Consider the following 16,746-nt stretch of genomic DNA (forward strand, 5'->3'; position numbering starts at 1 on the left):
GTGAAGGCAAAGAGCTGAACAGAAAGCGTCACAGAGCAGCTCGAGAAGACAAATAGCATAGTGAAATGCGCAAAGACCATGAGTTAGACAAACAAAACAGAAGGCTATGCTCAGCATAAGTTTCAGTGAAAGAAGTGGACGAAAATATCCAGGCCTCGAGTTGCAAAATTGAAAGATTCTACGGCAAAGTACTGAATGACGCAGGAAGCACCAAACGAATATGCAAAGAATTCAGCCTCGCTGCACCACAGAGAAATGGTGGTATACAATCATTTCAAGAGGCAGCACCTGAGCGAGAATCAATGGTACGACAGGAAGAAGTCTCACTGCACCGAAAGCCTGAGCCAAAAGCAAGGCTCCAGGAACGCATGGAACACCAGCGGAAATGTTTCCACGAGCTGATGAAGCACTGGAAGCTCTCAATGTCTTGCCAGGAAACGTGGAAGACAATGACCTGGCCAACTGACGGGACGAGCTCCGTATCTGTGCCCCCTCCAACGAAAGGCGGCCCAACAGATGCTCACATCATAGAAGACGATCACTGATGTCACATAAAAGTGAGTTTTCTGAAAGCAGCGCACACCAGAAAGATGCTTCTGCTTTACTGACAACGCAGGCACTGACTGTGTGGGCCACAGCAAGCCGCACAGCCTTGAGGACAAAGGGAAGCCCAGAACACTCACTGTGCTCGTTGGGAACTTGTACACGGACCAGAGGCAGTTGTGCGAACAGAAAAAGGGAACACTACATGGTTCAAAACGGGGAAAGGTGTGTGTCAGGGTTGTGTCCTCTCAGCATATTTGTTCAAACTGTATGCTGAGCGACTCATCAGAGAGGCTCGATTATACGAAGAAGAATGTGGCATCGGGACTGGAGGAAGGCTTATTAACAACCTGTGATATGCAGATGACACCCTTCTTGCAGGAAAGTAAGGAGGGCGGGAGGCACTTGCTGCTGATGATTAAAGATGGCAGCCTTCAGCGTGGATTACAATCAATGTAGAGGAGCCCCAGATCCTCACAAGTGGACCAATAGAGATCAATGGAGAAAAGGCAGAAGTTGTGAGGATTTTGTCCTACTTGACTCCACGATCAATGCTCATGGAAGAAGCAGTCAAAAGATCAAAAATCCGATTGCATTAGGTAAATCTGCCGCACAAGACCTTTTTAGTGTGTTGAAGAGCAAGGATGTTCCTGAGAGGATTAAGGTGCTCCTGGCCCAAGCCATGGTATTCTCTACTGCATCATCTGCACGTGAAGGCTGGCAATTGGATAAGGCAGGCCACAGTAAATCGACGCGTTTGAACGGTGGTGCTGGAGAAGAACATGGAAAGTCCCACGGACTGCTGAAAGGGCAAACCAATGTATATTGGAATAAGTACGGCGGCCAGAATGCTCCTTAAGAGACAAGGCTGGCAAGACTTCATCTTACATACTTTGGACACGTTGTCAAGAGAAGGACATTGGATAAGATGGGCTGACACAGTGGCTGTATCAATGGGCTAGACATAGGAAGAACTGTGAGGATGGGCAGGACTGCGCTGTGTGTGGTTCAGTTGTGCACAGGGGCAGTATGGGTGAAGCCGACTCGAGGGCACCAAGCAACAACAGTGCAGTGATTTACTTGCTACAGCTCGTTGAGCGCTAGTCTTTGTAACTCCCATGCACAGCTGCGGGGGAACATGCGGTATTTCTTCTTTCCTGAGGAGAAAGTGGGGAAAGATGCTTTCAGGATTCTATGAGTCAGGTGTGCGTGGTTCTTAAGAGGGTTCATGGTGATTGTAACAACTTGGAACTCTTACTAGGGGATTGGTCCACTGTGCCTTGCGGCAAGGTAAGCATGAGCCATCTGGGAGGCAGGGCCAGGAGCTCTCGCTGCGACCAAGAAAGGGCCAGGAGCAGAATGCATCCTACGAACCCCAAGACCCCTGAGTGCTGCACCTTCTCGATCCAGGAGACAGAGAGTTGTGACACCAAAGAAGTGGTAGAGAAGCGGCGGCAGCAAGAGCGCGGCACGATAGGGCTGAGACAGTGGTGGGCTTCGTGACTCACTCACAGCCGCCCGTGTCTTCAGGCAGGCGGCTTGCTTGGGGAGTGGGGATGCCTTTGACCACGGAATTGAGAAAGCCTCGCTTGCTTGACCTAGAGATAGGGGCTTCCAGCTGAGGCTTACAGGGGAGTGGCATGGCCTTTGGGTATTTATCAGTAGTGCTAGGAGTTTTGTAACATTTCTTAAGGGCTGTGTGGCTGAGAGGTCAAGGACCAGAGAAAGGCCTGCCTGTAGGCACAGCTGGGAAAAGGTTATCCGAAGAACTGAGCATTTCTGATTCTCAACTGTGACTTTTTAACTTCCTCTATAAAGCCCACAATTGTGAGTGCTCTCCTGCAAGCTCTGGGTGTCACTGCCTCAGCTTATAGAAGCCAGCAGAGAAACAGAGGATCCTGGGAGGGGCAGATATGCCATCACATCTTTTCTCCTTACCAATTCCGAGACCCACGATTCCCTTCCCCTTGTGAAGACGGAGGTGGTGAGATGTGGCCCCCATGGCATTTTTTACAGAGTGGTGTGGGGAAGATTTGAGCTGTCCACTGGACATATGGAAGTAGGAAAATAATCCTAGACATTAAAAAAAGACACCAGGAAAAGCACTGAAGCATAAGGAATTCACACGCAGGGAACCAGAGGTGGTTCAGTGGCTGGGGTACATCGTGCATGCACAGGGGTGGCCGAGGAAGAAAAATAATGCAAACCCTGTATACCAGCCAAGGAGGAGGCCATGGGAAGCCTCCCCTGAGAACAGGGTCTCCTCCCTGGAGAAGCACATCACCAAGTTGCTTGACTCCAGCCATCTTCTCAAGGAAACCCTATGCCATCAACTCAGTCATTCAACAATGCCACTCCACTTGGTAAGCCCACACTCATTGTCCTGACCAAGATGATTTCTTCACAGCATTAACCATTCTAACTTTTTTCTCCACTAGACTATAGACTCTTTAAGGGCAACTCTGTTTCCAGCCTTGATTCTGGGCGTCCCAGCACAGACTACAGTACGGAGCACAGTACAGACCATGGAATTTCAAAGGCTGCCATTTTAACAAAACTCTGAGCTTTCCTAACTCCACACCTTTGCTCGTATTGTTTCTTCGCTCAGAAGGCCTTCAGATTTGCTCAAAAGCAGCTCCATCCTTCGTGGTCTGTTTTAAAGGCCACTGCTTTGTACGGTTTTCCTCATTGCTGCACACGGAGGGGTATTTTGTCCTTATTTCCTCATGCCAGTCATTCGGGTCCCTCTCACTCTGTCCCCTGTCTACTGGGATCTAGCACACCACGTCTCGCAGCCCCCAGCACGGTGCTCTGGAAGAGGAGGATGGATCCATCATATTTACCACAGTTGAATTCATCATCCCCCTGATCCAAAGGGGGGGGGGGTGTTTTTAAAAGCCCTAGAAGAAACCACACAACAAGATGCAGGCACAAACAACAGAGTGTATGCTGAATCGATTTGTGACCACTTGGCTTGTCTAGGTCTGGTCATTTGCATCACATGATTTCATTTTGCTAGAACTCCAGGAGACTCAGACAAAAAAAAAACAAAAAAAAAAAAAGCCATGGCCTCCCAGTTGCTGCATTCCCAAGTCTGTGGTTTTCCTAGGACATAAACCAGAGTCTGAAGGTCTGGTCTCTGGTAATGTTGGCCAGGGTGGGTCTGGGGGAGAAATGGGTGGTGAGGGGCTGGTGGTGAAGTCTGAGGGAAATCCACCTAATGAACTGACAGTTCATATGAGCAACACCTGGAGTGTTACCCACCCCTACCCCCTAAGGGTTATTGTACTGAAAAAAGAAAGAAAGAAAAACCACATTCTTCTTTGGGTGAATGTACAAATTCTTTCACCAGCTGCACTCCGGTCTCAAGTGTGTGGCAGCTCAGGGCGGATGGCAGCTGGAACGGATCACATTCGGGGCGTCGGGACGGTTCACCAGCAGCCAGGGGAGAATCAGAAGCTACAGAACCAGTCCTCAGAGCCACGTTGCTGCTTTACTTTGAGAATGGATTGCCCTGTTTGCCAGCTCAGAGCATTCCTCTCACAAAGGCGGAGGAGACTGGACGCTCAACCCGAGAGCAGGCTGGCGAAAGGACTCCTTGTGAACAGGAGCAGTCCGGACCCTGCATCCCTCCATCTGACCCCAGGGGCTAAGTTCTGGGTTTGGGCGGTACTTTTTAAAAATATTTGTAATCTGCTGCAAAACCAAATTCAGACCAAATGTCTTCAGACGCCACCTTGCGCCTGCCGCTGCTCCTGACAGGGACAAGGGCACGGAGGTTGGCGGAGCACTTCTCTTGTGTGAGGGCCCCCGGCAGTCACTCTCCTCGAGGCCCACACTCCAGCAACTCTGGGGCAGAAGCTGGGGCCCAGGGAGGTAAAGGGATCCCCCCAAAGAAAAAGGGCCAGGGCTAGGCCTGCCTGCCTCCGAGAGGGCGGTGCTTGCCGTTGCGTTCTGCTATGACCGACAGGATGCCCTGGAGAGGAGTTCTTGCTCCGGAGTTGGTAAGAACACTCGGAGAGTCTGGGACTCCAAAGGAGGGGCCGGCACACGTGTTCCGTACAGGGCCAGAGAGTACATTTTTTAAGGCTTTGTGGGCCATGTGGTCTCCATTATAAATACTTAACTCTGCCGTGGCAGCACAAAAGCAGGCCTAGAACTGCATACATGAATAAGCTCACGTGGGTTGTGATAAAACTTTATTTATGAACCCAGGAAGCAGGCCAGATGTAGCCTATAGGTAACGGTTTGCTGACTGCTATTCTAGAAGGTTCTAGAGCGTGTTACTTGGCTTAGACGTCAATAATGCACTGCCCATCTTCAACTGAACCAAAAGCATGAGCATCTTTATTGCAGATAATACGAAGGCAGAGGGTGGGTCGCCTTAGACATGGTTCACCTACTAAAGGGAATGAAATTCTCTTGGGAAGAGAAGACATGGGCACACAAAAGCCAAATGGTAACTGGAAGCAGCACATGGTCGAAGCCCATAAAACAGGACTAGAGACTGGGGTAGGTCACCGCAGTGTGAGAAAACCAGAGTCCATAATCCTGATCAAATCATCCTGCACTGCCCCAGGGCTCAGACCCGGAGTCCATAATCCTGATCAAATCATCCTGCACTGCCCCAGGGCTCAGAAGAACTGGAGAAGAGTTGGCACAATCGACGACAATCGACGAGAGCGACGTGACTGCTTTCAGGCTAAGAAATACACTCCCTTGGGTGAGACCACATGAAGGTTTCCAGAATGTGTCAGATGCTAATCAAAGACAACATCTCCTTGAGCCTCCTGGTCTCAGCCAACTGGCTGAAAGTACAAGATCAATGGAACGCTTCAGGAGACCCTGGGAGCTATTTTCCATTCTCCTCCCAGAAGGCACTTGAAAACCACCAGCTGGGGCAACAGACAACATCTGGAGTCACTCCTGCCGACGAGTCAGGCGCACTTCCTACCGCCTTACCTTGCTCATAGCAGTCAGGGCAGGATCGCACGCGGCATCAAGATCTTGAACCAACAGCTGGATACTGCTCGAGATGACGCTGCAAATCAAACAGATTGCCACGGCACCCTTAGAAGTGGCGTTCTGAAGGAGTGACACGGCCTTACCCTAATGTTTCAGGTCGCTGCTCATTAGAAAGGCTCAGGTTTCACTTCAAAGGGGAATCCGTGACAACGGAGAGGCCTTCTGCTTTTGTCCACTCCTGCTACCAGCCATGGTCTACTGGAGTGTCCTCACCCAGCCAGGAAACAACATCCCGGGCTAGTCTCCCTGAGGAGCCCTGGTGGTACGACGGTTACGTTCTCAGCTGCTAACAGAAAGATCAGCGTTTGGAACCCACCCAGTTTCTCCTGGGGAGCAAGGGGCGGGGGAGGAGGGAGACACCTGGCCATCTGCTTTGGTAGAGATTGCAGCCGATAGCACCGCGTGTGGGAGCTTTGAAAGCCATGACTAGGAAGCCCCCAAGGTTCTAACTAGGCTCTGCTGTAACTACCCTTTGTTCTAAGCCTCTTGCAATGAGCACATGACATCCCACAAGCAGTTTTACAAAATCTTGCAGGAAGCTTGCCTCTGTGCTGCAAGCTGCACCTGGAGAACCTGCTCTGTCACAGCAGTGTCCTTGACTTGACCCGGCACGAAAACCCACTGACTGGACCCGTTTCATGATACATCTGCACACTGGGGGGAGTGGGAGGGGCTCTGTCCACCAGGACTTCTGGACTAGCAGGCCTTGGCAGCTGGATCTCCCGTTTGAACAGAGGAGGAAACTTCTAGGAACGGGGAGGGCTGGCTATTGCCCTACAACTGGAGCAAGGCCCCCACAAAAGAGCTTCAGGTCTCCTTTCAGGGTGTGTGCTGTCTTCAGGTCACTAGACAGTAAAACTGCCACCATCTGTTTTGCTGGCAATTGGTGTCCTTATTTGATGGGCTAATAGGACAGGTTCAGAACCTGAGGGACGTTCGGCTACAGTTCTGCACTGTCCTGTGAGGGCTCTATGAGTCAAGAGCACCCATAACAACAACGCCACCCTAGGCACAACCCCAGAATCTGTGCTTCTCCCCTAAATGTTTAAATTAGAAGTGGGGAAAGAAGGGGGAAAAATAAGTTATGAGAAGAAAAGAAATGGCCTAAAAGAAGATTTAGATTTTTTTTTTTCTCAGAGATTGACATGAAAGCAAGGATTAGCACGTCCCGGGCTCACTGACTGCTCACGAAACAAAATACTACCCTGCATACTACCTAGGGAGGAAATGTGTCCAGAGGGCTGTACTGCAGGAAGTATCACATCAACCACTTGGATTTAAGACCACTGTCCACCCACCCCGAGACACACCACCCACTAATGCAGTGGTTCTCAACGTTCCTAATCCGTGACCCTTTCATACAGTTCCTCGTGTAGTGGTGACACCGCCCCCAGCCATAAAGTTATTTTCATTGCTACTTCATCACTGTCATTTTGCTACTGTTATGAATTGGGCGACCACGGTGAAAGGGTCGTTTGACTCCCAGGTTGAGAACCGCTGCACTAATGGCTAAAGTTGTGTTCTACAGCACTGGAGGTGGGGCAGGCCCTCTAATGGATTTAGGAAGGGGCCAAAGGGAGTCCATATACCTGATCATCCCGCAGGGAAGGCCAGCGGGGGTTTCTTCCCTTCTTTACTCTGGACAGTGTAAAAACAAAGACCCTCTAAGTAAAAGGAGACCTGCAGCTGTGGACACTTAGTATTGGCCAGTGGAGAATAACGCTAATCCAACAGCACCCTCCATCCCCATCCCCCACCCGCTGTCAGGCTGGTGCCGACAGAACAGAGCAGAACTCTTCCACAGTACTCCCATAGCCGTCGAGCTTTCTGGAGGCAGAGCACCACAGCTTTCTTCCAAGGAGTGGGTTGTAGACCCACACTTCCAACCTGTCAGTCAGCAGCCCAAGGTCTAACCGTGGTGCTACCAGAGCTCCTGTGCTCACCAACAGAAGGCCTTGGAAACCTGTTAGGTTCTATCATGAGCTGAAGTCAACTGCATGGGGGCACGCTGCTTCACCAAGGACTGTGGGCAGGTCTCAAGCGAACACGTGCCGGGTACATACGTGCTGAACGTGTCCATTTCTCCAGTCAGGTTGATGCGCTCCGTCAGGCTTACGTCAACTTTTTCTTTGAGTTTTTCTTCTAGCTATTAGAAAACCAGAGAAACAAATTCACATTCAATGACTCTCTCCCTAGAAGCACGATAATGATAGCAATTCACATGGACTGTGTTGGATGATTCAGACCCACTTCTAAGCACTTTTCATGTATTGACTCATTAATTGCCTCATCTTTGACCAAGAGCCGATTCATGCTGGCTCCTGTCTTAGTTTCCGAGGACGGCTGTAATGAGTTAACCACACACTTCACAGCTTCCAACAACAGAAATGCACTCTCCAGTTATGGAGCCCCAAGTCCACAACCAAGGTGTCAGCAGGGTCGGGTCCTCGGGAGGTGCTGAGAGAGCACCCACTTCAGGCCGCGCTCTCAGCTTTGGCGGGATGCGGGCAGTCTTTGGTATCGTCCTTGACTGGCAGACTCACCACTCCCGGCACTGCCGCTGCCTGCCACAGGCTTTCTTCCCTGTGTCTGTCTGTCTGTGCGTCAGCCTGCCTCTCTTGATTCTTCTAGGAGCACCAGTTATTGGGTTTAGGGCCCGCTATCATCGTAGGACGTAGATGCTGCCATTTGGGGGGACGGAATTCAACCTACTACAGCTCAACAAAAAGGAAAGAAAACCGGCAAGAAGATGACTGACACGTGGCTGCAGCGACAGGCTTACAGATAACAATCGTGAGGATGGTGCGCACCGACAGGGTGGCCCCGCACAACGACACGGCACCCAGTTCTTTGGAGAAGGCCCTTGGATCCCATTCCTGCCTTTTGCAGGATATAATGTTCCCTGTTGTACATTTTCTGCTTGTAAAGTGGGGAGACTCAGAGTACCACGAGTTGCAACCGAACCTAACTTCAAACGGGATAATGATTAGTATCAGCTCATAACTGATTCCTGTGAGAGGGCTCAGACATATTTCCACTTTCTAATCTTTCAACCAAGACTAACATCAGCCATCCCTCCCAAGGCACTCTTTTTCTCTTGGGTTTGGTGATTCTTTACAACGGCCACACAGAAGTCACAGACAGTTCAGGGATGTGTTAAAGAAACAAGGAGAGGCATGGAGGCAGGGTGGCTTCCATGCAGGGTGGCTTTCTCGGCGTCTCCGCAGCAGGCAGGCCTCCTCTCCAACCCCTTCAAACTCCTCTTGGCCCTAATGTCTATGACGGTTTGTTCTCTGGGCCTTCCATGGTGTAGTCCTTGACCCAAGCTACAGCCCTTTCCAGAGGTCCCCTGCTTCTCCCTTCTGCTTCTCTTCCTGCTTCTTGTTGTCTCAAAAAAAAACCTGTGGGCGTGGCTGCTTATAATCAATTTCAAGGCATGGGCCTCCCACCAGGGCCACAAAGATGCCAATCCTTTTAGGTAGGCCATGGTGAGCTGGAGTCTAGGGACAGAAAAAAAGATCACACCCAAGCTGTGCAGAATTAATCCAGGAAATATCAATCAACCTGGATAAAAGTAAGAAGCTCTCCAGGCTAGAAAATTAGGGCAAAACTAGGGTAAGCAAACGCCTCGGGGTTTACAAGGGAGATCTCTCAGGTTGTTTTCCCAAAAATCAAGGAAAAGTCCACATACATTTCACCACACTACCCCAGACCGGAAGTTAGTAATTTCTCAGGAATCTCTGGTTCCTCTCAGTGGGAAATACTATTTAAAGTGTGCAATAAAGGTGCTAGAAATGGGTTTACACTTCAGTCAGTAAAAGCAATTTTTATTAGGAAAAAAACTGGCTATGTGTATCATGAGCCATCAAAAATGATCTCAAATCTACTATTCTAGATATCCCAGAACTTCTTAGAACCTGTTGGAGAAAAACCATGCAAAATAGATAAGCTGCTGTATCCAGAAAGGATGTACAAAAGCAAAAATATAAAGCGGCATAAGAATGACCAAGGACACGGTTATGTAACAGATGGTAGCATGGTTTCATGGAAATGCTTACATAGCGTCTCCCCATCAAAGAACTCCGAGAACTCTGAGACCCCTGCCTGAAAGGTACTGCCTGATACCAGCACCCTGCCCTGAGCGTTCTCAGGACCGAGTGGATTGCTGCCCCTGGCTCAAGGGCCAGATCTGAGAAGGCATTCCCTGTGCTCGGTGACCACATCTCCAAAGCGTGCTACTGCCTCCCCCTCTGCGCGGCGTTCCCCTGCCTCGGGAGTCCTTGGAGACCCCCTACCAGGCGTCCTCAAACTGTAGCCCACGGGCCACATGCAGCCCAAGGACATTTATCCGGCCCACCGGGTGTTTTTGCCCCCTTTGTTTTTTTACTTCAAAATAAGATACGTGCAGTGTGCATAGGAATTTGTTCATAGTTTTTTTTTAAACTATAGTCCAGCCCTCCAACGGGTCTGAGAGACAGTGAGCTGGCCCCGTTAAAAAAGTTGGAGGACCCCTGCCCTAGACTCTTGCACTGGCTCCTGGCAGCTGTGAGGTAGACTGAATAAACGATCGTGTATGAGGGTCTTCCTATGGTCTAAGAGGCCTTGGTGGCACGGAGTTACTATAAGCCGGAACTGACTCAATGGCAGTGGGTTTTGGGGTCCTATGATCTAGATACGGGCAAATAATAAATGCAAAGGGGAGAACGAGCCTTCCAAATTAGCTTCTCTCAATGCGAAAAGGAACTTGTAATCCCTCGTCGAACGCTGAGAAGAAAGTTATTCTGGGTCTTCCTTCTGCTAAACCCGTTCACTGAACTCCTGCCACTTGGGGGTTCAGAAGAGGCATCACCCTTTCCTGCTTCCCAGTTCCTGAACGTCAGCACCCCAAACAATGGCTACTTGTTTGGGCAGACTGAGAACGCTTAGCAGATTTCAGGAGCCGTAAAAATGCAATGGAATGTGCTTAGCTTAGTAACAGCCTGGCGAGTGGAAAACTGGCTGTGCCTCATGACCACCAAAGGCTGGGTGCCCGAACCATGAAGTCTGTTCCTGCTTTCCTCGTACAGGCGGCAGTGCTACTGACCTCCTGTGCAGAGGCCACGCCCTTGAAGCGGCTTACACAACTCCGAGGAGGAGGCCAGTCAGCCTTTCTTGTCTAGTCTTCTTTGTAGCAAGGCCCTTCCGTAAGACGGCTGCCTGGACAGCCTGATGGCTGGAGAGCAAGATTTCCTCTGTGGGAGGCTAACAGGCCTGCCAGGGGTTGATGCCTGTGCTCTTGTTAGGGCCCATTACCTACTGAGCTAAGCAGCCCGAATGGTTCCGGAAGGAGAGGTGGTGAGTGGACAGGCCAGGGCGGCTCACCTGCTGGGTGGTGGCCAGACAGTACTCTGCTGTGCTCAGGAGGCTGCAGATGAGGCAGAGCTCCTCTAGGGTGAACTTGGCCACTTCAGAGCCCTCCTTTTCCTTGAGGAGGCTGCTGATGGTCAGCCCTCCACTGCTGCTGGTGGTTCTGAGGAACAAGAGCAGGCACCCGTCAGGCTGGCCCTTCTAACTGGCTTCCGCACATCTTAAGACAAAGACATAAGGGGAAAGGCCAGGCTGGACACGGCCCAAATCAATCCACACACAATGAGCCCTCTTCCTACTGACCTGACCTTGACTCTCATCTGGTTAAATTCTGACCATCAGGAAGGGGGAGAGACCGTTCCAAGAGTCAGCCAGGAATCAGTCATCGTACAGCCAATGACTTGGAAACTCAGAGAAGGTTGCCCCTCTCAACTTGGAATTTCCTGGCTTGTAGAACTCATTTAGAATCATCGCTAGCACCAAAGCTAGTTCCTCAACTCTTTGGCTCCTTTAAGAAAGCCATGCCCCCTTTTTCTCCCTTCCCGGCCATCTTGGCGGCTGCTCTCGGTTGGGCCGTCCGCACCTAAGACAGGAAGATGGTGGAAAAAGTCGCTGGAGTCCATCAACTCGAGGCTCCAACTCGTTATGAAAAGTGGGAAGTACATGTTGGGCTACAAGCAGACGCTGAAGATGATGACGCAAGGCAAAGCGAAACTGGTCATCCTGGCCAACAACTGCCCGGCCTTGAGGAAATCAGAAATTGAGTACTACGCCATGTTGGCCAAAACTGGTGTCCATCACTACAGCGGCCACAACATCGAGTTGGGCACGGCATGCGGCAAGTACTACAGGGTGTGCATGCTGGCCATCATCGACCCAGGGGATGCGGACATCATTAGAAGCATGCCAGAACAGACTGGTGAAAAATAAATCCTGTAATATTTTTCTTAATCAAACTGGCCAGAGCTTGTTTAAAAAAAGAAAGAAAGAAAGAAAGCCCTGGCCCCGGGCAGAAGCATCTATGTTTTACTTCCAGAGGGACCCCGAAGTACATGTTGAGTGAGGCAAGGCTCCTGTCCAAAGCCCGGTGGCCCAAGAACCAGAAAGCAATGCATGTCTCTTGGAGCTATCTAAAACTTCCTGCTACTTCTAATTTTTGAAATGGAAATCAATGACATTTACCTTAAAAAAAATCTCCTTTAAAAAAGAACAGACCTTCAAATGATCTACTTATACCGGTAACCAAGGATTTGAAACGACTCCCATTTCCAGCACTCATAAGGGTGGGAGGAACCGAGAGCTCTCTCTCTGTGCCTCGCTGTCACTGTGTGTCGTTGAGCCGACATGGATCCACAGTGACTCCTGAGGGCCGTGCAGAACGGCCCAGTGGGGGTTCCCGGGCTGTCATCTTTATGGGAGTGGCCTCCCAGGTCTTTTATCCCCTAGAGTGGCTGATGGCTTCCAACTGCCAGGTTTGGGGCTCCTCACACTGACTTACAAAGCCACCATAAAAAGACTCATGGCCATTATCAATTGCAACTCACAGTGATCCTCTAGGCCAGAGTAGAATTGTCCCATGAGAATCTAAGGCTGTGAAACCTCACGGAAGCGGGCTGCCTCATCATTCTCCCATGAAGTCGTGGGTGGGTTTGAACTGACAACCTCTCAGAAGCCAAACCCTTGAACTGTTGGCCACAAGGGCTCCTACTAAGGGGTACCAAACAGTACCTCCTCTCTGGAGTGAGTTTTGGCAGTGTTTCAAAAGCTTTAAAAAGAGGTCACGTTCTTTGATCTAGTAGTTCTATTTCTGCTCAAAGATACTTATCAAGGTTGTAAAATACTAAAGTAAATGAGCCGAGTCTAAAGGGTCAATTTTAAGAGAAGGATTAAGTACATGGAGGTACTTCTTCTGTATGTTGTGTTACCATGGTTATTGATGTTAATGTTAGCGAGCCTCGATCTAAGGAGCCCTGGTGGCTCAGTGAGTTTAATGTTGGACTGCTAATATAAGGCTGGTAGTTCAAGTCCATTAATATATCCACAGAAGAAAAATAAGGCTGTTTATTCCTGTACGCATGTATAGGCTTGGCGACCGTACATAAGGCTGCTATGAACTGGAACCGACGTAATGGCAGTGGTTTTAGATGCTCTTTCTAACAGCCCTGGTGATAGAGTGGGTTATGCAATGGGCTGATGAATGTAAGGCCTGTCGTTCAAGCCCCCCAGTCACTCCAAGGAAGAAAGATGAGACTGTGCTCCTATCCTGGTTCAGAAGTTTTATAGAGTAAAACTCTCTTCCTAGTAGGGTCACTATGAGTTGGAATGGACAGGGTGGCGGTGGGTTCACCTCTAATCTGCCTTCCCGATCCTCCTCTGCTCTTCTCCCCCTTTCCCAGGGTGCTGAAGGCTGACTCCTACACTACTGTCAGCAGGCTCTCTTGCTCTGACTTGCTGTTGGCTTGGTCAATGGGAGAACCCTGCAGGAAGTCAGCGAGGTGAAGAAAGAGAAATCGGAGTAGTGGGCAGTCCTTCTGCCTCCAAGATGGGATACTTCAGCACCCTCTGACAGCTCCCTTCACACTGCCTCCCGTGTGTGAGTAATCCCGTTGCTACCCAAATCCCAGCTGGGTATGCCATTTGCTTCCTGCTAAGACCCGGACCACCCTCCTGGGAAAGTGCCGAGGCTGAAGGAGAGCAGCAGCGGGTAAAGCACCAGCAGTTACAGGCCCAATTCTGTCCCAAATGGACACAGCAGCATATACCAAACGTAGGGAAATGAGCACTGCGGGGAGGAAAGGGAGAGGTAAGTGCTTTGGTTTGGGTTTCCCGTGAGGGTTGGTGTTTTCTAAGCTATAATGGACTTGTGTTATTTTGACAAGCAGGACTAAAGGCATTCAAAATGACTGGTGAGTTTGCATCATCGTCAAAGAACGTCTCGTTGTAAAGCACGGCCATCATCTGAAGTCCCTGTCAGAGCGGGGCTTTATCTTCTTCCCCTCAGTGTTCTGGGAAGCCGCCACAAGAGACAGGTCAGTGCTGAAGAGAGGAAGGGCCTCCGCACTGCTGAGCTTGCCAGAGGTGAATTGTAAAGACAACATTATGACTTTTAAGCCCAAATCGCCATACAGCCCTAGTCAGAGGACCTGCTTTCAAATAATAATATCACATGCCCCAAAGCCCCTGTGATTAGGAGCTGTGCTGGGCATCCCTCTTCCCACCTCCCCACCGCAACTTTTCCACCATCAGCACAGTAAGGGGCACACAGCAGCAGAGAGGCTCTGGAACCGAAGCTGACAGGAGGGAAAGCATCTTGGTGCCTCCCATCTAAATGGCACCCCAGGGCAGGTGCTCACGGAATGGCTTGAATGAAATGGCCCAGGCTATTGACTAGCTATTTCCAACAGCCCCTGCTTTTCTTCTGATTGCGCCACGTCCCTTGAGTTGAGTCACATAAATTAAATGCACACAGAATGGGACTGACTCCCACGGCTAGGTCCTCGAATGCACTCCCGCAGCTGTGGGGTCCCAGAGAGAGGAAATCGGTTTGGACTCTTAGGAATTCAATGAAGGGTGTTTTCCTCCCAGATGCTCTTAGCAGTTCAGTAAACACTTCATAGTGGCTCTCCTTACAGACTCTTCCGTCACCACTCAGAGCACCAAGAACGGGACTCACTTGGGCAGGTTGCCAGAGAGGATTTTCCAGGCGTATTCCCGGAGGTACTTCTGGAAAATGGTGGTCAGCGCGATCATTGGTTCCCCAGTGCTGAGCTGGGAGCACTGCACCATGCACTTCTTGTAGTAGACAAAGAGGTCGGCGCAGCTGGGGAGCACAGCCCCACCTTCGTCGGTGTTGGGCTTCGGGAGCCCCTGGGTTTTGAAATCAGCCACAAAGCGGTCTATCAGCTCGCCAAGGTTTCTAGGGGGAAGAAAACAGAAAAATATGAATTCAAAAACACAAAGTCAAGGTGCTTGTTTGCACGGCATGCAAACATTGCCATAGTCGATAATTTCTAATTATTATTTTTTAATTTAAAGTTGGACCCAATGTTACCAATATCATGACCGGCACCCATCACCACTCCTCCTACAGTAACAGCAGGAATGAAAATTGGCATTTCACATTTATATATGCTAGGGTTACTCGTTGGGCTGCCAACTGCAACGTCAGCAGTTCAAATCCACCAGTCTCTCCTTGGAAGAAAGATGAGGCTTTCTATGTCTGTAAAGGTTTACACCGTTGGAAACCCACAGGGGCAGTTCTACTCTGTCCTATGGGGTCACTATGAGTTGGAATCAACTAGATGGCAGTGAAAGGAGCCCTGGTAGTACAGTGGTTATGGATCCACCTTCAATCCACAAGGTCACCAGTTTGAAACCATCAGCCGTTCTGAGGGAGAAAGACTAGGCTTTCTACTCCAATAAAAATTTAGTCTCAGAAATTCCCAGGGGGCAGTTCTACTCTGTCCTATAAGGTCACTATGAGTCGCCATCAACTCGATGACAGTGAAGTTAGTACACATTCACATATTTCAATTTCTATATTATGAATGTATTATGTAATACAAAGCATTACACAATTACATTTGATCCCAGGCCACTGTGAAGGAGACAAGGTATCACTGACCCCTCAAATAGTTGTCACAAAATTTAGTGGCAGAGTTAAGTCTAGAATTTACCATTTGTCTAAATAAGTACATTGGTCCTATTACCACATCCATGCCACTTCCCTTAATAGGAACGAGAGCGGTCATTTTCTGAACACTTAACCGCATCCCAGGTACTGTGTCAGTGCTTGGAGAGCAACATATTATATTAGAGCTTAAAATCGAAGCACTGGGTTTGCAAACGGTTATGGGACGCAGTGGCAGCCCAAAGTCCATTTGCAGGGTTTCCACATAGAGTAAGCCCCGCTGAATTCTTTCTGGTCTTTAACCACGGCTGTAGACAATCTCGCGCTCAGGCAGAGTGCCTTGGGAAATGGATGCCCTCCACCTCTCCCCAGCCAGGGAGGGCAGTCTCTCTCAGGGATTCGCCCGAGTGTGTCCTTGATGGAGATCTACAACTGACTGGGAACAATGCAGGGGTCCAACAGTCATGAGTCATGAGTAAGTCTGTCAGTCTCGCCCTGACTGCGTTGGTCTCCAGGACCAATCGTGTAGCCCCTGCTATTGAACATACCGTGCGTGTTCCAGTCATGGCCCTGTCCCAGCTTCAGAAGTCATATCTGTAACTGTGCTGCATTGATCTGTCACCAATCATGAATTTGTGACAGGTGCTTTGTTCATACATATTTAACTAGGGACCCAACTGTGAATCCTCGGATGCCACCTTGACCTCCTGCTAAGGGCCTCCCTCATCTGGATGATGTGTCCACGTCTTTCTGCGCGTCTTTGTCTCACTTAAGACTTCATAAATAGTCTCAGTTATTTGAGACTGGGGTCTCTCTTGTCCCCTGAAACGAGGACCCTAGACCTCCGTGAAGCTGTGGCTGTGTCGGAGCTGCGGGCAGGTCTCCCTCGGCCACACGCGGCTCATTTCCTGCGCTATCTCTGGCGGTGCTCTCCTGCTTCCACTGGGTTTTCCGTAGCCGCCACGGCTGCCATGCTCTCCATAGTCTTCAGTGGCTCACTCCTCGGAAGCGGGCAGCCTGGTCCTTCTCTGTCGTCTGTGCTTGGTCTGGACGCTCTGCTGACACCTGTTCACTTTGGGCGACCCTCCTCATATTTGAAATACCAGTGACATCGTTTTCAGTACCACAGCAATACAAGCCATCACAGTCTGACAAACCGACAGACCTAAATGAGAAGTAGGGTTTGTTTGTTTGTTTTTGAA

At 49.9% G+C, this 16,746-nt stretch overlaps 2 protein-coding genes across 2 annotated transcripts in view; one reads left to right on the plus strand and one right to left on the minus strand.

Annotated features, from left to right (window-relative positions):
• VPS53 (VPS53 subunit of GARP complex) overlaps positions 1-16,746 on the minus strand; it is a 139,494-nt gene that overhangs the window by 36,470 nt on the left and 86,278 nt on the right. Inside the window, exons 14-17 of the mRNA XM_013005825.3 lie at positions 14,588-14,830; positions 10,930-11,077; positions 7,632-7,714; positions 5,506-5,584 (exon numbers count right to left, since the gene is read on the minus strand). Of these exons, the coding sequence (XP_012861279.3) occupies positions 5,506-5,584; positions 7,632-7,714; positions 10,930-11,077; positions 14,588-14,830 (553 nt within the window). The remainder of the gene's footprint in view (positions 1-5,505; positions 5,585-7,631; positions 7,715-10,929; positions 11,078-14,587; positions 14,831-16,746) is intronic.
• Positions 11,311-11,844, plus strand: LOC105979007 (60S ribosomal protein L30-like). Its single transcript, XM_013005730.1, has 2 exons — positions 11,311-11,332; positions 11,507-11,844. Exons 1-2 carry the CDS (start codon positions 11,311-11,313, stop codon positions 11,842-11,844), a joined length of 360 nt encoding a protein of 119 aa, XP_012861184.1.

The sequence above is a fragment of the Echinops telfairi genome, unplaced genomic scaffold (assembly GCF_000313985.2).
Source record: "Echinops telfairi isolate 266 unplaced genomic scaffold, ASM31398v2 ScPeMD7_7458;HRSCAF=8496, whole genome shotgun sequence".
NCBI classification, from domain to species: domain Eukaryota; kingdom Metazoa; phylum Chordata; class Mammalia; order Afrosoricida; family Tenrecidae; genus Echinops; species Echinops telfairi.

What these genes read in the sequence shown, in the direction of transcription:
- LOC105979007 (XM_013005730.1), top strand. Translation starts at nt 11,311, where the DNA reads ATGACTTGGAAACTCAGAGAAG. An exon ending in GACTTGGAAACTCAGAGAAG is followed by an intron (nt 11,333 to 11,506) that starts GTTGCCCCTCTC and finishes CACCTAAGACAG; the next exon opens with GAAGATGGTGGAAAAAGTCG.